General features: G+C 36.8%; 3 protein-coding genes and 1 long non-coding RNA gene across 7 annotated transcripts; 1 reads left to right on the forward strand and 3 right to left on the reverse strand.

Moving 5' to 3' along the window:
• Nucleotides 1-2,325: 2,325 nt before the first annotated feature.
• LOC116930805 lies at nucleotides 2,326-4,221 on the reverse strand. The gene is made up of 5 exons (XM_032938202.2): nucleotides 3,977-4,221; nucleotides 3,744-3,865; nucleotides 3,514-3,656; nucleotides 3,282-3,421; nucleotides 2,326-3,209 (listed from the first exon to the last, which is right to left on the reverse strand). The coding sequence occupies exons 1-5, from the start codon at nucleotides 4,076-4,078 to the stop codon at nucleotides 2,802-2,804; spliced, it is 915 nt and encodes a 304-aa protein (XP_032794093.1). The 5' UTR covers nucleotides 4,079-4,221; the 3' UTR covers nucleotides 2,326-2,801.
• Nucleotides 4,222-6,614: 2,393 nt separating this feature from the next.
• On the forward strand, nucleotides 6,615-9,568 carry LOC116935380 (zinc finger BED domain-containing protein 4). 2 transcript variants are annotated; one of them, XM_045178876.1, is made up of 9 exons: nucleotides 6,615-6,756; nucleotides 6,888-6,974; nucleotides 7,048-7,258; nucleotides 7,335-7,511; nucleotides 7,581-7,873; nucleotides 7,956-8,199; nucleotides 8,265-9,015; nucleotides 9,101-9,292; nucleotides 9,364-9,568. In XM_045178876.1, exons 5-9 carry the CDS (start codon nucleotides 7,859-7,861, stop codon nucleotides 9,518-9,520), a joined length of 1,359 nt encoding a protein of 452 aa, XP_045034811.1. In that variant the 5' UTR covers nucleotides 6,615-6,756; nucleotides 6,888-6,974; nucleotides 7,048-7,258; nucleotides 7,335-7,511; nucleotides 7,581-7,858; the 3' UTR covers nucleotides 9,521-9,568. The 2 variants fall into 2 exon arrangements, with proteins under 2 accessions (XP_045034811.1, XP_045034812.1); XM_045178877.1 differs by lacking the exon at nucleotides 6,615-6,756 and having other exon boundaries at nucleotides 6,765-6,974; nucleotides 7,053-7,258.
• Nucleotides 9,569-11,617: 2,049 nt separating this feature from the next.
• LOC116918689 lies at nucleotides 11,618-18,046 on the reverse strand. Of its 3 annotated transcripts, XM_045179375.1 has the most exons (14): nucleotides 17,985-18,046; nucleotides 17,644-17,917; nucleotides 17,396-17,573; nucleotides 16,803-17,274; nucleotides 16,474-16,592; nucleotides 14,075-14,282; nucleotides 13,727-14,014; nucleotides 13,483-13,662; nucleotides 13,169-13,429; nucleotides 12,885-13,088; nucleotides 12,542-12,810; nucleotides 12,219-12,463; nucleotides 11,989-12,148; nucleotides 11,618-11,921 (listed from the first exon to the last, which is right to left on the reverse strand). In XM_045179375.1, the coding sequence occupies exons 5-12, from the start codon at nucleotides 16,582-16,584 to the stop codon at nucleotides 12,431-12,433; spliced, it is 1,554 nt and encodes a 517-aa protein (XP_045035310.1). In that variant the 5' UTR covers nucleotides 16,585-16,592; nucleotides 16,803-17,274; nucleotides 17,396-17,573; nucleotides 17,644-17,917; nucleotides 17,985-18,046; the 3' UTR covers nucleotides 11,618-11,921; nucleotides 11,989-12,148; nucleotides 12,219-12,430. The 3 variants fall into 3 exon arrangements, with proteins under 3 accessions (XP_045035310.1, XP_045035311.1, XP_045035309.1); XM_045179376.1 differs by having other exon boundaries at nucleotides 13,169-13,369; nucleotides 16,803-17,573; XM_045179374.1 differs by having other exon boundaries at nucleotides 16,803-17,573.
• A 692-nt stretch (nucleotides 18,047-18,738) lies between these two features.
• Nucleotides 18,739-19,322, reverse strand: LOC123476024. Its single transcript, XR_006651597.1, has 2 exons — nucleotides 19,006-19,322; nucleotides 18,739-18,814 (listed from the first exon to the last, which is right to left on the reverse strand). It is a non-coding gene; the product is annotated as an uncharacterized LOC123476024 (long non-coding RNA).
• Between the last annotated feature and the right edge of the window lie 305 nt (nucleotides 19,323-19,627).

Here is a 19,627-nt window from a genome sequence, read left to right on the forward strand (position 1 = left end):
TTTTCAGCCGTGTAAGCACTGATCGGAATCCCACTGGTTTGAAAACGGGGCCACAACCAGCAATTGAACAGTCAGTTGGAAAGCAATTTTCCAAGCCTACCATACAACTAAGGACATACCTTTCAAATCTAATTAGGTATTTTCCAATGTATAGATCTATTTAAATAATTAAATAATCAAAACAATTTGTTTGTTTTACTCGTTGTATTAGTTTTGTGTTGTATTTCAGTAAGACACTTATTGCTACTTACTTTTTAGAATACACTGAGATTCTCTTTAAAAGGTACTTGTGTTTACATACAACATTCCTGGTTATTTAAAACATTTGAATAATTATAAGTAAAAGTCAGAATTTAAATTTGAATTAGGCGTGTCATCAAAATGGCCGCCGCAATGGATGTCGGGAAGTGGGTTAAATTTTATCGCAATTTTTGTTTCTTAAGCTATAAAAATCAAAGTAAACTATCATATCAAAACATTCTAGAGATAATAACGAATCTCAAAAACATATTTTCTGTTTAGTTTGGTCTATATTAATAACCAAACAACGTACCAAAAAATGTCTGTTTTTGGTCCCTCCCCCACCCATCCCTCCCAAAATATCATAAAATAAAATAATTAATTACGGTCTAATTTTTAAGCGGATTTACATGAATTTTACAGCAATCGATAGGTAATAATAAGGGCTATCTATTCGGTGAATTTCATTGAAAAATATTAAAAAGGAAAAAATTTCCAATGAAACACATTTTTTTCATTTAATCGGTTTAGCGCAATATTGGACCTAAGCGACAAAACTAAAAAAAATGTGTTCATCATTAACATTATCATTAACCTTCGTGTTAATGAAATAATGACCAAAACTTTATGCTGCATTTGTCAAAACTTGGCATTCCCCCCAAAATCAGGCATGGGCTGTCACTAAGTACCCGTTGGTTAAGAATAAAGCTGAAACCGTGTGATCAAGCTTAGTTCAGTGTTTCGGATTTTTTTTTTCAAATCAAATCCAAATCCAATCAAATCCAAATCCTCCCGGATTTTTAAGGGATTTGGATTTGCCTTATTTTTCAATGGCTTGGATTTGGATCGGATTTGATCCCCACAAAAAAAAACCCGGATTTTTTCAAATCAAATCCAAATCCTTTATAAAGATTTGTTTCGGATTTTTTTCCAATTTAGAATTTTTTTCCTGTACCACCCAGCCACTGTTTAGTATTTACCTTTCTTGTCGTCTGCAGACTCTGCACTTGATCCTCTTACCTCCATCGTGTGTAAGACCAGATATATACTCTTTACCGTTTTATTAGATTGAAAAATTTCGTGATTTCGTCATCGTATATTTAAAATGTGGCTAACTCTTTTTTTTGCTCTTTTCACCATTGTCAGTCAGAATACTCAGAAATAAAAAGATTTAATCCAACTTAAGAAATCTAAAGGAACCTGTTATTATTGTTTAAGAAAACATGGATTTTGTAAGAAATCAAAAGTCGAACAGACTTTTTAGCAAAACTTCTATTAAAAAGTAAACTAATCCAATTAAGTCTTGGGTTTTTATTTGATATTAAATTAGGGATTAAAGTAAAAAAAATAAAAGGAAATTTAAAAAATTTTTACCTTGACACAGAAATATGTAGAAGAACTTGTATGTAACTATGTGTTACATGTTGCAATCATAAAATTAACAATTGATTGTGAATTGGATTGGATTTGGATCGGATTTGGATCGGATTTGGATCGGATTTTCTCAAATTTAAAATGATTTGGATTTGGATTTGGATTTGATTTGGATTGGATTTTGCTGATTTTTTCGAACTTAGGAATTGGAACGGATTTCAAAACACACGCAATGATTTGGATTTGAGTCAAATCCGGCAAATTTAGAAAATCCGAAACACTGGCTTAGTTACCTGTTTGTCCCTTAGCTACCACGTTAGCCAATGGGAAACAGATAAATGTGGCGCCAACTCCAAGAAACGTTTTAACGATTAGAAATTGATTATTGGAAAGGGCCTGCAATTAATCATTGGTGTTATGGTGTATTTATTGTCTACACCTTGGAACCGAATCCTAAAAAGACCTCGTTAACAACTAACTATGAGAATGATTTTGATGTTTATAATTATTAAAAGCCGGAATTGCCGAGATAACACAAACCAATATTACTTAGTGGTTGCGGCGACCGTAAGAAATCCCATAACGAAAAATGACGACACGAACATGGAATACGTACTCGTATTCCATTTTCATCATGGAATGATGGCCTTTGTCATGTACTCACTGCTCGCCAAGTATCAGTAATCTAGCAGTAAATTCCTATAGTATCGGTGCTGAATGAAACCATTATCTTGAGCAAAACTTGAGGAAAAAGTCAAAACAATAAGAATAGTAATAAAAGAATTTTTCACATGTGGAAAAATGTAAACTAAGCAGTTTAAAAATGTGTTTGGCGATGTAGGATCAAGTGCAAAATGCTAAATCGATAAACAAAGAGAGCAGCTACTAAAACAACAATGTGTCATTAGGCACTATTAAATCACATTTCATCAGAGGATACATGAGCATAGGTAAGTACGCGATTCCTGATATACGAAACGGTTGTTGGTCGCACGAAAAGAGAACATTGACGAAAAAAAAAAAAAAATAGGAACGAAAATTGTGAGAAGAATGTTAATTTAAAAACGTGGAACGGAATTCGCGACTAGCTGATTACAAGTTACAACGGCGATCATCAATCTGACTTACAAATCAGACTCAGGTCACAAGATACATACCGATAACAATATTTTGAACTTCCTTTCCAGCTAAACGGCGGTATGTTTCATGTGTCCTGGTAGCTCGCCCTGCATGTTCAACGAACGAGTAGAGGGAGGTCGAGGTGCTATGCGAATCGGGGGAACAGATGGATACATCACATTATACATGGAATTCGCATTTGACACTTTCGCAGACGATTTTTTATACCGAGTTCCACTTGGAACCACATTGATTGAATTAGTAGAATACATAATCATATTTTGATCAGAAAACGAATCGTTATCTTCAGAAAAACGATCCATAGATTTACTTCTCCTCACTGGAAGTGTTGAATTTAGACTATAAGTAGACTTGTTACGGAATGTCTGTACCTTTTCTTGGGCCGATTGTAGAGAACCACGAAATCTTGTTTGGTGAGGAGATGGTATTTCATCGTACAAATAAGGATTTGACATCTATTAAGTATTAACCATATGTTTTTAAACTATTCGTTTGGATATCTTTTAGTGAGAGGAATATGATCTTACCGTTTGGGTTGGTGAGGAATCAGTACTGTAAATTATTGTCATGCATATGTAGATGGAGCAAGCAGATGCTACCAGCTGTATACATGAAGTTATTATGATTCCCCATGAAGCTTGAACAATTTGTGGAGCATAGCTAGGATCTAGGCAGCAATAAAAATTTAAGAAATTTTAGGAATTTCCTTCAAGGTTAAACACAAAATTTGAGAAAAAACAAAAAAACAAACAAACATACAACAGTATCCAGGATAAAATGGTGAAGATCTGTAATCTTCTTTAGGGCATTTAGATATTGAACCCAAATCTACTGCAGCAACAGCTGCTAACGCAACAGTTAGCAGAGCTCCAATTACAGATGATACTAAAAATGATACCACACTGTAAGAATGTATCGATTAGTTGTGTTCTTATTAAACAAAACTGGAGATATTTTTTCAAAAATTTGTTACAGGTTTTACAAATTACCTGCACATTAACACATCACACAAACAGATGAAACCAAGAACACCCTGAATGAAGAAAACTGGACCTGCCCATAGGCCTCCACCTATGTCATGGTACAGCGAGTTAGCATGAATCAGCAGAATCTATTTTAAAAAATTTGTCCAAAGCTTGATCAGTCGTCTTTCCAATTTCGAAGTAAAGCCTTTAATTTAGTTATAATACAACGGGAAGTACAAAATGCAATATCAGCCTACCTGAAAAACAATAACCGCCAGACCAGAGATTAAATGAATACCCGAAGATATACCAAGAATTGCGTTGCAACTTTTACTTGGTCTAGAAGGAATTCGCTTCATGTTCAAGTGAATGAACTTAAATGCTTTCGTCAAAGCTTAATAAGTTTTTATTCAGTATTGCATAAACTAGGAATCACTTAAGCATTGAATCACAAATCAACGCTAAAACAATATGCAGATAACCTCGTTGCCATGACAACGTTTACTCAGGGAGGAGTCGAACCCATAGCTGTCCGGCGTAGGGCTCGGCCCCGATTGTTTTCGATCGGGGCGAACCGCGGTTTGTCGGGCAAAAATCACCAAACCGTCGGTTCGGTTTAGCCGTTTTTTACTTCGGTGCGGTTCTCGGTTTGGAATTCGGTCAAACCGGTGTGAACCGCCGCCATTTTGAAATTTTTTTGAAAATTTGGCGGAAATTTCAAATCCACCAATCAAATCGCGTTGAGTGTAAAGTGGCGCCAATGGTTGCCAGGTGGGACCTGAGTTGAACTTCGAACTTTGACTAATTGACTTAATTGAGTCAGGTCAGGCTAACAGGCATTGCTGTTATGCTGAATGCTGTATACTGTATAGTCACATTCGCACCACAAGCTGTTTGAGTTTGACTGAGAATTGAATTGCACAATGGCAAGTAAACGAGGATCAAAATCCAGCAAAAGTTTGGAGTCTTTAGCTTCAGGAGCGAAAAAACGAACAAGTTCGGCTTTATCAAGCATCAATGGTGAAACTGAAATCTTGTTCGATCAATTCGATTCATCGCCGGTTTGATCAACGAAATTTATTCACGTTCCCACAATCTGACTGAATTCGATTTTGAAAACATTGACGAATGTTGATTCAGAAAATTGTTGTAATGATGTGGGAAAAAATACAACTGGTTTTTCACATAATTTACGACTTATACTGTTGTGTAAACTGTGTAAAACTTGTTGTGTAAACTTGTGTAAACTGTCTAAAACCGCGGTGCGATCGGTTCCCAAAAATTGATAAACCGAACCGCACCGGTTTGGCCTTTAAAAAAAAAGGAACCGCGCGGTTCGGCCAAAATCGTACCCGATCGTCGCGGGGCCGAGCCCTAGTCCGGCGAGTGGAAGCCGCCACCAGTTGGCAGCACAATGAGGTAGAGAGGAAGTTTTTCAGTAGGGTGCATGGTATATAAGGACTGATGTTAGGGGAACTTCAGGGGAAGCTGGCTTAGGAAAACGTCACAAAACTTGACTTAGCCGCTACGCGGCGCTGGGCAACAACTGTGGCGAACAAAATACACTAGGCATATGGAAACCATGGTCTAACATTAGAGGTCCCAGAACTGTCGTCTGCTAGGTGTTTCATCTGCTATTTCCACGGAAAAATTTTGGGGCACTCGCTAGGGGCGCTGACTACCCGGATCAGTCATAACATTCCCTCCATAACGTTGTCAACAACGGGGAAAGTAGTCGCTTGTGACTGTTTTTCGCGCTGTTTTCTTCTGTATTTAAAATTAAAAAAATTTATTATACAAATAAAGGAAACCTGAATCCATTCCTCTTTGTATTATAAACCTTAATATACATTAATACACATTAATTAACCATCTTAGACAGTTTGCGCAGCTTATACTGCTCTTCTTTTGATTTTTGGCTTACCTCATTTTTTAACCGTTTCGGTTCCGTGCGATGTTTGTCGCAACAAATATTTGGCAAAACAAGTCCGTCGCATGCAACACCATGGATGACTTGGTAGGACGAATCTCTCATGTAAGCTTTTTCAGAAAAAAATTATTTTGAACAATTTTCTCAACTTCTGCAAATGTATAAAACATGCCAAGAGAGGCAAAGGCTTCCTGCGTTTTGCCTCTCTTGGCATGTTTTTTGCCAAAAATTTTTTGCGACGAACATCGCATGGAAATGATCCCTTTTTAAATGTTTGAATATATAGAAATCCGATATCATATGGAAGCGAAACGTTTAAAAAATGATGTTAACCAGAAATTAAAAGAAGAGCAGCATAAGCTGCGCAAACTGTCTAAGATGGTCAATTAATGTGTATTAATGTATGTTAAGTTGTGTAATACAAAGAGGAATTGATTCAGGTTTCCTTTTTTTTGTAGTAAATTTTTTTATTTTTAATCCAGAAGAAAACAGCGCGGAAAACAGTCAAAAGCGACTACTTTCCCCATTGTTGACAACGTTTTGGAGGGAATTTTGTGACTGATCCGGGTAGTCAGCGCCCCTAGCGAGGGCCCCAAAATTTTTCCGCGGAAATAGCAGACGAACAGCCCAAAACAGGCACAGCAGACGACAGTTCTGGGACCTCTAATGTTAGACCATGTGGAAACCTTCAGAAAAAATTTGTTTTTGCAACACATTTACCTTATATTTTTGGTTTTTTTCAACTTGAAACGCATCCTAGAGGAACTTAATATCGAAGCAGTGTATTTGATCACGAATTGTAGTAAAATTTTGTTAGACTTTGTAACAACTTTCGATTTTTTACGCAAAGTCTTGGTTTCACTTCTAGCTTTATCATCTGATTTTAATTTCTTTAGGTCTAATCAGAGATGAGCTGATCGGCGATCAATCGATCGGCGATCACGATCGGAGCTCGTTTTCGAGATCGGGGATCGAGGATCGCCAATCTCTAAAATAAATGAGAGCGAGATTAAGATCGAGATCGGAAATATATAGAAAAATTCGATTCGATCAATGCAAACGCCATCTTTTAATAAAATTCAAAACTTTATTTATGTAATTAAAAAGGTAAAATTTCAACTAGTAAGAAGAGGCTTTTTTGAATACTTTCCGTAGTAGACTTCACTTCTAGTGAAGATTATTTCTCATCTTTTCAACTTTTGACATTACAATATTACATATTCATTAATGATCAATAGACAATAGATAATGGAAGAAGAAGAACATGTGGGTGAAGACATAGATTTAGTGGATAGTGACGGCGAGGTAAACCAGAATAATGACAGGTAAATCATTAAAATCTTTTTAAATTATTAAAATCTCTTAGCCTTTAGTTTATATTTTTCTATTGCTTGGCAGTGAAGCTGTAGTTAGTAACAATACCGAAGAAGCTGGTGCTAAGGATATTAGTTTTCCTTACCTTCCACCAACATTTTTCCAGTGGAAATATGATGGAAAGGGTAAGGATGGAAAATTCAAACTTCGAAAAGTGAAATGTTTGATTGATGGATGTTCAAAACACATCTCTGTGTCAGCCACTTCACGTGGCAATGTGAAGCGTCAAGTTAAGGTATTGCTTGAAAATTAACATTTTACCCTCCTTAATGATAAAAGCTTTACAGGTTAAATTATTTTTTTAATTTCAGCTTTGTCACCAAGAAAAATTGAATGAGTACATACGCCTCATTACTGATCAACCAGGCAAGAATAAGAAGGAAAAATCCATAATTGCAGTTAAGGAAAGGGTTCAAATGAAACAGCAGAAGCTGAAATTTCGTGTTTCAAAAATTACAACACAACGAGAATGTGATATTTCCATAATCGTAAAAATAAATTTTACATAATCAGAGTATCATACGAATGTAATAGTAACGATTATAAATTTTTTACAGAAATACATTGTTGATGATATCTTGCCACTGCATACGACAGAAAAACGTGGATTTTGGTCTTTCATGCAAAAATTAGCGCCTGAATTTACCATAAAGAGCAGGTTTTTTTACAAGAATCTCTTGACCATGCAATATCAAGCCAGGAAAGAAGAACTGATTGCTGCATTGAAAAATGCTACATGGGTGTGTACCACCACAGACTGCTGGTGTAGCTACCGCAAGAATTTTATTGGAAAGACGGTTCACTGGTGCGACAATAAGCTTCAGCGACACAAGGCATGCTTGGCAGTGAGGTGAGTGGTCGGAAAGGTGGACTATATCTTACTTGCCCATTAATTGGATGACATCTACACTGAATTTAAAATTGCTAAGAAGATCGAGGCCACTGTTACCGACGGAGGATCAAATTTTATTAAAGCGTTCCGGCTGTACTCTACTCCAACGCAAACCCAAGTCATTAGCGATGACGAAGAAAGTAAAGATGATGAAGATTCTGACATGATTCTCCCAACGCAAGACATTACGGGCGGAACTTGTTTTGATATTGGCGACTCATCGAAAGAGTATCATCCAATTCCCATGTGGAACATTTTTGAGCAAGCTGTGTCTTGTAATACAGGTAATAACAAATCCATTGAATATTTAAAAATATTTTAATAGTTTTCTATTAAAATCGCTATGCAGATGGAAACGATGATGAGGTTTCCTTGGATGCCATGGAAAGTAGCTATAGTCTTCCAATACATCGTCAATGTGCTGCTCATCTTTTAAACCTTATGGCAACCGCTGATTTGGAGAAGAAGATCGTAAATAAGACTTATAAGAGGCTGCTCCATAGCACCGACGGAAAAGTCCAAGCGGCATGTAACAAGCAAGGGTACAGTGCAAAAAATTCTGACGTTATCCGAAGCCACATCGGTAGGCTGTTCGTGACTAAAAACAAAACGAGGTGGAACTCGTATTTTGATTGTATGAAATGCTTCAGCAAACTATCGAGAAAGAATAATGAGGCTATGGAAAACCTTTTCAAAGCACTTGGACTTTCATGGTTTCGGTCGAACGAACAAGAGTTCATCCACGAATACGTAAAGGTGATGGAACCTGTGGCAGATGCTCTAGATGTTCTGCAGGGAGAAATTTCGATTTCAATGAGCTATCTACTTCCGACATTGACCATTCTTCGTGAAAAACTGAATAATCATCAAAGAGACACAACAATGAAACACGCAAACCCACTTGTGTGTTCGCTTCTTGATTCCCTAAAGGATCGATTTGACCACATGTTCAACATTCCACAAATTCGTCTTGCAGCTATTTGTGACCCCAGTTTTAAAGTGAAATGGCTCCCGGAAGAGGAACAAGACAGTTACAAGAAACTGCTAAAGAAAGAGTATGAGAAATGGGAAAAGAAGACAATCGAAGAAGAAAAAGAAAAGTATTGCTCATTAATCCACAAGTCCATTAAACAAATCTGTATTTCATGATCATTAAATCTTCTCCTATTTTGCATTTAATTTTAGCTCCGAGCCAGAAGACGAATGTAGTGGAGATAGCGGCAGCACAACAAGCCCACGGAGAAAGAATTTCTTCTCGTCTCTATGGAAAAAACCCAGTAAAGCGCAGCCCCAAAACGAAGTTGATTTGTTCTTCGCCGAGCCTCTTGGCCATGTTGAACAGCTTTCAAAATATCCCATTCTCCCGAAGATCTTTCGGTATGTTTTCATTTAGTTCCCCTAATACTGATTAATAAATTAAATAATTGATGTTAAAATATTTAACACAGGAAATATAATGCTGTTCTTCCGTCTTCCGCCTCCGTGGAACGCCTCTTTAGCAAAGCTGGTTTAGTTTTTACTAGCAAACGAACTCGCTTAGCCGACGGAACATTGGATATGCTTGTTTTTCTGAATGTCAACTCAAAAGAAACATGTTCCTGGTAGAATTTTATCGAGGTAAAATTGGCTTTCTAAAATAAAGTCTGAAATCAATGCTGTTGTTGGTTTTTTTTGTTGCTTCGTGATCGAGATCGGGGAACGGGATGGGGGATCGATTCAATCACAAGATCGAGATCGAGATTGAGATCGACGGGTTGAAATTTCCTGAGATCGAGATCGAGATTGCCGATCACAAGTAGTGATCGAAATCCAACTCTGGGTCTAATCGAATACGTAAGATCAAATAATCCATAAACAAATCAGACCTATGTACCGGACAGCACAGGGGTGGTAAGTTAGCCTGCAAGCTTTCCGATAACTTGTCAATTATTAGATCAAACGCATCTCGAGCAAGAGTTATAGAGTTTGAATTTTCCCTGTAAATAATTTCTATTGCATAAAAAACCTGAAACATATCAGGTGTGCAAAATTTCAAACCCCCTTTATTTTTTAGAGATGTTAAGGTGTGGTAATAAAAATCTTCACGCAAAAGTTCTTCTTCTGTTTCCAGCGTCACTCGGCAGACATCGCAGGTAAGTAAGTGAGACCTAGCGTGTAATAGGTAGCCGCAGAGGTTATACACTGTATGGCGGGCAAGCGTCCATTTCCGCTCTTCTTTCTTTGCTGCCAACTTCTGTTGCTGTTCTTCCAAAATCTCCTTCATAGACAAATACCGTGGAACACTTATGTCGACAATTTTCATTTCATGCGTATCTTTTTCATTAAACTCCTTTCTGCATTCTTCTTCTATTAGGCGGTCTCTGTTTACAGAGTCATAAGCCGGTAGAGCTGTAGGAACGAAGAAACGATGGGATGCTCATCGCTGCAACCCGCACTGCGCATGATCCCAAAGAAGCGCTATAGGAAAGAAAATTGTTAAAATATTATTATTTGCCAATTCAGAATCATGTACCCCTGGTTACTCCACTTTCCCTCACAGAAAAGTGGAATTTCTTGCGGGGAATACTATTTAAAAAAAACGCGGGTTTTAGTTCGGGGCATAAGAGTCATTTTCTGACTGATGGGAGCGCCATTTCAAGAAAAATAGCTAATAATAATAATGATAATAGTATAGTATTCCCCGCAAAAAGGAACCTCTTTTCTGAGAGGGAAAGTAGCCAAAGTGGAGTAATCAATGGTGTATAACTCTGGCCCAATTATTGTTCTTACCTCTATACAGTCTTGGTTGAATTTTCCTGTGAGTACATATTTGCACCCATCTTCTAAGAGTAGCTCAACTAGACCCATTACGCTATGTATAGTGTAATAATCTATAGTATGTAAATTAATTAAGTATAAAGGACCACAAAATTTTAGTAAATGCCAGGAATATTTTCTAGGGTTAAATTAGTTCACGAGAAGGAATATGCATTCAATAAGTGGAAAACATCAAGGAATTGAAGCAAAACCCACTTAACGCCATAACAACCATAACAAATCTTCGCCACAGTTGTTCGCCAGAGCCGCCTGGTGTTCAGAGGTTCGGATTCTGTACAAAAGCGGAATACGGAGTTCCCCTACCATCAGTCCTTATATACCGTGGTAGGGTGTATGGGAAACGAAGCGAATAAATGGGAAAAAGGACATAAAAATGCAAAAAAAACGCCACTGGGTGTCGGCCATCGAGATTTATGTGGGGCTGCGTTGGGCGAAGCATCCAGAACAAATGACAAACGACAGCCGCCTACGATATTTGTAAACAAACAGTCAAACACAAAATAAAAGTTATAAAATGAACACAAACACCAACAGATTTAAAATTCTGCTCAGACACGTAGTTTAAGCCTTCTGGAATGTCGACTAATGTTTCTCTGTACAACCCTGTCAAAAATGGAATTTCTGATGTTTAGTGAAGGTGCCCCATATAGCACAGTGCGGTCCAAAGGACATTCAATGGATGTCCGTTATGGATGTCCCATGGACGGCTTCTTGCTCTACCTATGACCGCCCCGTTTAGTACCCAAAAGTTATCTTAAAGACGTCCTAAGGACGTTGCATTTTTTACCGTTTTGGATGTAAATTAGACGTGCTAGGGCTTTGAATTCTAACTTTCATTTAATATTAACGTGAATGTGCTTTCTAAATAATTTTTAAAATATCATATAAAAACCGAGAAACTGTATTTCTTACAATAAATACAAACAGAATAAATTCAACACGAAAACCGCTAATTGCAATTTAGTTGTGTTAATTAAAAGAAAAGACAACGAATAAAGAAATCGCCTAAATTCATAACTAAAATAATTAAAATGTAATGTTCTTGGTTGATCGAGGAAACCACGGTTGATAGGGCTGATGTTTCAATTAGCGTTAGTCTTCTTATCCTTTAAATGGCGAAGCCAAGACATTGCTGCGTCAATGGCGTCTGTTTCTGTTATGGGTAACGTCTTACTAGAAGTAGCGGATTCTGGTATAAAAGTATATTTCTGGTATTAGTTTATGCAGAGAAAAGTAAAAAAATTGTTATCTCGTACCTAGTATTATTTTTCCAAGAAGAGAGGATCCCAAGCTGCAATTTCCTCTTCGCCCGTACCAGCTAAATTGCTTGCCGAACTCCTTATCCAGAACCTTTTTTAGGATTTTCCTCACTACACTTGCAGGACTTTTTCCTCCAATTACTGCAAGTTTCTCTTTCTAGAAAAAAAAATGTAAATAATGAGGAACACATGAATTCAATACAGTTTTCAGTACATATTATACTTACTAAAGATTTTCGAGCATGAAAAGGCTTGAGCTGGTCGTTCACTTCTTCAAATTCCAACATTGAAGTGAGAGGGAAGATTTCGAAATTAAAACCATCTGGCTCTGGCTCATCATTTAAAATTTTCTTTTGAAGAGCCAAATCCATCCACTTCATTCGTTCAAATAATCCACTTGTTAACTTCTGATTATCCTGGATTCCAAAGTTTGCTTTGACTATGCCTCGATGTAAGAGTTGTGACGAAGTTTCTGAAAATAATAAAGAACGTTAGCATTGCCATTAATACAGCGATAATTATTTTTTTAAATACCAGAAAGATAACCTACCATTATTTCGAAATTTAACGGTTCTGAGTGAGTTTTGAGATCGAGAAACAGCAGACGCTTTGTTATTGTCGTACCGGGAATGATATGGCTCGGATCTCGGAGATGCGTTGTCATTGTCGTAAAGGGAATAATGGGGTTGGGATTCACAAGCCACTTTGTCATTGGGGAAACGATGAGAAACAGCTGACTGGGATCCTGACCAAGCACTTTTTGCTGTTTATTATTGGATGATGGTAACAAACTCTTTCCTTTGTCTGAATTTGACTTCCCTAAAAATGAAAATCGTGCCGTATAAAGATTTATATTCCATTTGATACGAAAAATCTGAAGAAAATTGCCCTACCTGCCATACTTGTTGATGACAGCGCTAATTTTGCTTTAGTAACTGAATGATTGGTGTCACTTTCATGAAACGATTTGGTTTTTGCTTTCTCAGGTTCCGTAGCAGAAGTCCAAGTGTCCGTAGAGTCTTCTTCATCGCTTAATGATGGAACAGAGTAACCGTAATTTACTGGACGATGTCTAGTAGAAAAATGCACAGCTTGGCCTAAACAATATTAATTGTAAATTGATACATTTTGGGTTAAAAAAATAAATATTGATAGTGCTGGTATTTTAAATATTCACCTGAAAACGGTAATTGAATATTTTTGGAAATATTACCATCATCTTCAATTGTGTCAATGCTGTTGCTGGACGTATTAGGTTGCAAACTATGCTTTTCAGATCCATGTCTCGCATGATTAATTCTGGTGTTTGCTGGATTTTTACTGTTTGACTGGTTCAAATCAGTGTCCTTTGACTGAAATTCGCCTTCATCTCCAAATTCTGGAACAGAATACCCGTAATTTACAGGACGATATCGGGTGGAAAAATGATGAGTTCGATCTGTACAAAATTACCGTAAAAAATTTTTTTGAATCAATATTTCAATTATTTACCTGAAAACGAAAGTATGTCGCTGTCGTCTTTAAACGAGTAATTTGGCTTGCTAGTTGTATCTCGCAAACCTGTTTGCTTTTCAGGAAAGCATCTCACATTCTCATTTCTGGTTGGCTTCTTACTGTTTGATGGCAAACTTTTTGTTCTTTTGATGCAAGAACGTTGAGATTGTAGATTGCCTAAATTACGTTTATACAACATTAGTTTACGAAAATTAAAAAAAGTAAAGGACTGTAATCTGACTTTGTGAGGAAAGCTTGGTATTGGCTAATGCAATTGCTGGTGGTTTTGGCGGAACAGGAGAATTCGCCATTTCGTCTTCGCTGCCACTAGCCGGGAATTGCCGAATTCTTTTAAAGGATGTTTTCTTTGAACGATTGATTGCCATGTCATCATCTTCATTTTTATCTTCTCGGGAAAATTTTGACATTCGCGATTTTCTGGTTTTTTTCCTTTCATCTGCGTCGGTTGTACACAGATCATCCCCCTTAACTGCTTTATTGAGTTTTTGTCTTGCTTCATCGTAAGATGCTAAATGAATACAAGATTTAAACACAGGACAATGAAATAATTAAGGACTTACTCTCTCACCATATGTTTTGATTAATTTTGCAGGATATTTGACCCAACTTGAGTCTGGTTGATGACATGTTTTTACATAAGTCGTAATATATTTTTCTTTGCTTTTCGGAGGAAATAAACAGTATTCACCATCAAACCAACTCTCACATACAACTTCCACCCACTTGTCAACATCATCAACATCTTCAGTGATTTCCTCGACCATTGCAAATTTAGGCTAAAAAAGGTTTCAAAAAATTTACAAAATACTACATTAATTCATTAAACTTAATGGTGATTTTCAAAATGCAAAGGAAATACTGCAAAAGATCCATTTCGTGAAGGAATAGGAAGTTGAACAGCTTTTACTTGAAACAAATCTATTGGCAAGGCCTCTAAGCGATCAGATAAAAGACTTACAGAATAGATGTGGTAACAAGAAAATCTAATAGGATAAGAGTAGAGATCACTTGTTTGATTGAATCGCCGACCAATAAATAAAGAGTTGTTCTCTGTTTTAATAATGTTTTCTATGCAAAAGACAGTCATAACCTTCAGATAGATACATGAATTCGGAATTTTACAAGTCAAATGCCATGGACCCACCCTCAATTCCCTGTACTGGATTATTGAACGGAAGCGGAGACCGGGCAGTAAGGGGCCTTTGTCATGCTCGAAACGGAAAACACGATTGTGAACTGACACTTCCTTCTTGTTTTTGGAAAAGTCAAAATTTCCCAACTCTACCAAACGCTTCGCTATCTGTTGTAAGGGCTTGTCACTCTTTCTTATTAGTTTTTTCAAAGTCTGCATATAATTCTCAAATGGAAATGCAGAAAAATTTGGGAGTGAGCCGTAACGCAAAACGTCATCGGGAAGGTGTATGAGGCTGTGTACATTATAAGACAAAAATTCTGACCCGTAGATTTCTTCAGCTTCTTCCACGAAAAATTTTAATAAATCCCGTGCGTAATCATTCTGGGTATGGCAAAATTCTTGATATGAAAGAATAGTAATAGCCACATGAAAAACCAAGAAATTATTAAAAACGCGAGGGGGCAAAATATCCATAAAAATATTACGGGACCGACACAAGAATGAACAAATCCATGTTCCGTTGCCTTCATTCGATCAACAAATTTTAATGACCTGGTTTTTCTCGGATATTCTTTTGGGACATAATCTCGTAAATCCTCTAATCGAGATGACAACACTAAAACTTGCGACTTGAGCAGTCTGTGCTGTAATGGGCCACGAATCCAAGTCAAGAGTAATTTTCTACTAACACCAAGTTTTACTAAGTGCATAGGGTCAAGGGGGATATCCTTTACCATGTCGATATCAAGTCTTTCAAGAATGGAATCGCCGACATGATGATCTTCATGTTGGCGATTCCGAAACGATTGATCCGTTCTCGCAGGAGAGTCACGCTCTAAAAAGACAACCCTGCCAAGATATTCTCCCTGTTGTATGCATCTCGTGCAACCAAAGTAACCAGAATGACTTTTAACCCCCAAAATGAAGGACCGAGCAGGAGCATCGCATATGAAACCATCAATTTTTAAAATATGAGGGCGATCTTTGTACGTAAAACCATTATTACATAGATTAAGTGCCTCAGATATGAAATCGGCAAGATATTCACACGAGAAATGCGGTTTTTCACTACCATGAAAAAGCCCAACGCAAAACACTTGTCGAAAGTGAATATTTGAAATCATAGCTAGGATTGGCCACAATTGGCTCCCACTACTTTTTGCGATTGGAAGGCCGTCTACGTTGACAAAAATAAAGATCTCAAATGGAATGTCTGATTCTGAAATTAAATTTAGTATGCGTATTATTCCATTCAGAATTCCGAAATGATGATATTTCCCAGGCGGTATATCTTTTACATTGACAGAACGCGGAGTTTTTAAAAGGGACCGACACGTTTTAGGTAAATCTAATCCCCAAGACTGACTTCTAAATAGAGACAGTAGATCATCGACAGCATTTTGACAAATTCCCCAAATAGTTACCCAAACAGAGAACAGCTGCCTAAATGTAGGACGCTCATCATTTCCAACATCATTGTCGTCAAAAATTTCCTGTTTCCCACTACCGTCTTCATAATGTCTCAATAAAATATTTCGTACTAAAAAATCCTCATCATCAAAATCCACATCATCAGTATCTGACGAATCAGGGGTAAAATCACTAAGTCTACCAGAATCGTAAAAGTCTTGAAATGATGCGCTCGATTCAACATCAACACAGCTATAGAAATCATCATCTGATGACAACTCGTCGGATTCTGATGACAAATGAGGGATCGGTGGTGCCGTCCCACATTTAGTTTGAATATCAATTTGGGAATTAAGTTCTTTTTGAACCCTTTTACACTTATATCTAGCACTGTAAGACCTATATCTAATTTGTGTTTTTACTTTTTTGGTTATCACTGATCGTGATGATGACGTTGATGCTGCAGGGGAACGAAATGGAGATGAAGAATTCGACGATGAATTAGAAGATATATCAAAGTCACCCGCCATCATGAGGAAATCTATATACAAAAATAGAACTACATTAAAATGAGTAATGGAATGCGTTTTGAAGTTTACCAAAAAAAAAGAAGCAATAAGGTAAGGTTAACCAAAAAATTGAAAATTAAAAAAATTGCCGAACACGAGGCAAGCACATGGTCACCACGTTTAACATGCTGGCGAAAAAAAGAGAATTTTGTATATTTACAATTATAAAGAATTCTACATACCATGGACTCTTTGAAATATCGTAGAAAAAATCGCAGTGTAATTATCCGAGAAAAGAGTTACTTATTTGAAGAAAATTCACTTCAAAATCAACACAGAAAGTCTAAAAAATTTCACTAAAGATAGTATGTGACTGTACCACACTCCCGCTCGAAGACAAGACGACAAGTAATGGCGGGTCTGGATTTCGACGAATACAGAAACATGTTGCCAAAATTCGTATTAATTTTTAATTTTTTCCAAAATAGAAAAAAGTTGAATTATCTACATAAAAAATTGTTATTTAGTAAACTAAAAAAAAAAAATCTTTTTATGAAAATGTAATCAATATTTTCCCTTTGTTTAATGAGTGACTATATAAAGTATCGATCAATATTATTGATCGATATCGAATGTTCGAATCACACTGAATCGTCCAATGAGGGCATGCAATTGTTCTAAGTCCAAAAACTGAATAGTGACAAGATAAAAAATCTATAGAAAGAAAATATTTCTTATAAATATTTATAGCAGAATATAATATTTGCAATGAACGCTTTGCATCCCACAATAAAGTCTTTTTCAAATTCTTTGTGGGATGTTAATTGGATGTAACCTTTCCATGTCGATTTCTCTCCCCATATCACAAATCCGACGGATGTCCATTTTAAATCCGTTACGTATTGGGATACGATTGGGATGTGGGGACTTAAAATGGACGTTCTTTGGACATCCTGCGCTATACGGGGCCCAGTCTGGGTGAGAGTTATTGAAAGAATTCTTACATGGCCTACCTGTTATGAAAATGATATTTAAAACACTGTGATTGATGCAAATGATTATTAACTACATTGATTTACAAACCAGATGCAAAATGACGAGAGCAAACACGAGTGTTGTTGTTTAAGTCACATTCCTTCACGTTAAGCTTTTGAAGCCAAACAATTCTTCGTTCCTTTTTTTTTTTTCTTGCAAAGCAGTTTTTAAACTTTCATTAAATTTTGGAATACCAAATAAAGGTACTCCTTCGGAACCACAACCAGAAACACAACACCTCCAAGACATGTCGAAGAAGAACAAAAACACTTTGTCAGATGCGGACGACAGATGAAAGAGATCACTCAAACAAAATGTAGGACTACAAAAACATTAATAATAAATAAAGTACAGTCTATATCGAGGTCAAATAAAAATTAGAAGATTACCTGATAACGAAGGAATTTCGTAATCCAATTATGAATGGAACGGAAGAAAATTTCAATGGAAAAAATTAAAACTAAAACTACAACGGGCGAAACTCCGTAAGCCGCCATGCAAGAACTGTTACTAGTTCGTGTCCAATTTTTTTTTCACAATTTCATCGAACTGGCAACTTCGGACGTTAGCCAACTCTATACTTGGGGATTGAAAATTTGGTTTCCTTGTGCTTCTAATCTCTGAAAAAGGGATGAATTTTGAAAAACAGTTAAATCATGAACACTTCCAGGAAAGCCACAGAAAACATAAGAAAATGGACGATCAGGAAGAGCAGCAGCCATCAAATTGAAGCTATGAAATTTTTTGTAGTTTCTATATGGAACTTATATTGGGGGTTTTGGGTGAAATGGTATGTGACAACCATCAAGAGCAGACCCACATAACACAAGGCAGTCCGTCGGATGTCCGACAGATGTCGGGGTCGGATGTTGAGTACATCTTTTTGATATCCTCCGGACAGCCCGATATCCGATTTGGATGTCCTACGGATGTATTTTTGTTTGGTTTTGACCGCCCTAAACAGCGCCGTCAGACATTCTAAGGATATCCGAACGGGCTTTCATTTGGCTTTAAATATGACATGTATAGACCTTTTTAAGATTGCTCGGTGTAAGCACAGCGAAAAGTCGTGCGGCTAGTCGACTAGTGCGCACCATGGCGGGGGATAGCCGTAACTAGCTGCAGACTTGGCTTGATTCTTCGAATCACCTTGTTGTTCGGCTCTATGTTACTGTAGTCTGGCACTCTGTGTTGTATGTCAAACCTATTGCGTTGATTTCTCGAAAAGTTAGGAAATGGTTAATGCCAAGTGTCTTATATGTTTTTGTACTCAACAATCTAAATTAGGAAAAGGACGGAAGTTCTACAAAATACCAGAGTACACTAAATGTGATAGGTTTTCTGATGGTGACAAAGTTCTCATTGAAAAAAGAAGAAGACTTTGGATGCAACTTGTAGAAAAAAACTTACATGGAAGAAGTTGCAACTATTTTGTGTTTTTGACATTGAATTGAGACGACTGAAACTTGAAAACGGACATTTTTATCTTTTAATACACTAGCAGACTACAGTAACATAGAGCCGAACAACAAGGTGATTCGAAGAATCAAGCCAAGTCTGCAGCTAGTTACGGCTATCCCCCGCCATGGTGCGCACTAGTCGACTAGCCGCACGACTTTTCGCTGTGCTTACACCGAGCAATCTTAAAAAGGTCTATTGGACATCTATTCATGAAAAAATACTAGGCTATACCAAGATTCGAACTCGGGTCTCCCGCATCCCAGTCGAATCTTATTCCACTGTGCCAATCTACAGATATATTATATATCATTTTCGAACAATACAATCGAATTGTTGTAAAACACTTGAGCTTTTTCGATAACAAATCACATACAGGATTTTTAAGAAGTCAAGATGATGTCGAACTTAGGTTAAACCAGAGGTGTATAAATTGAAATTAAACAATTTATGCTAAATATTTTTTGAATTTTAAACTTCAGCATGATTTATTAAGTTTAAAGTAGTTTTTATTATTTGAAATTATAATCCTATCATAAGTATACTTGGTTTTAATATTATTAGATGCCGAATA

Source organism: Daphnia magna, linkage group LG9 (assembly GCF_020631705.1).
Source record: "Daphnia magna isolate NIES linkage group LG9, ASM2063170v1.1, whole genome shotgun sequence".
NCBI lineage: Eukaryota > Metazoa > Arthropoda > Branchiopoda > Diplostraca > Daphniidae > Daphnia > Daphnia magna.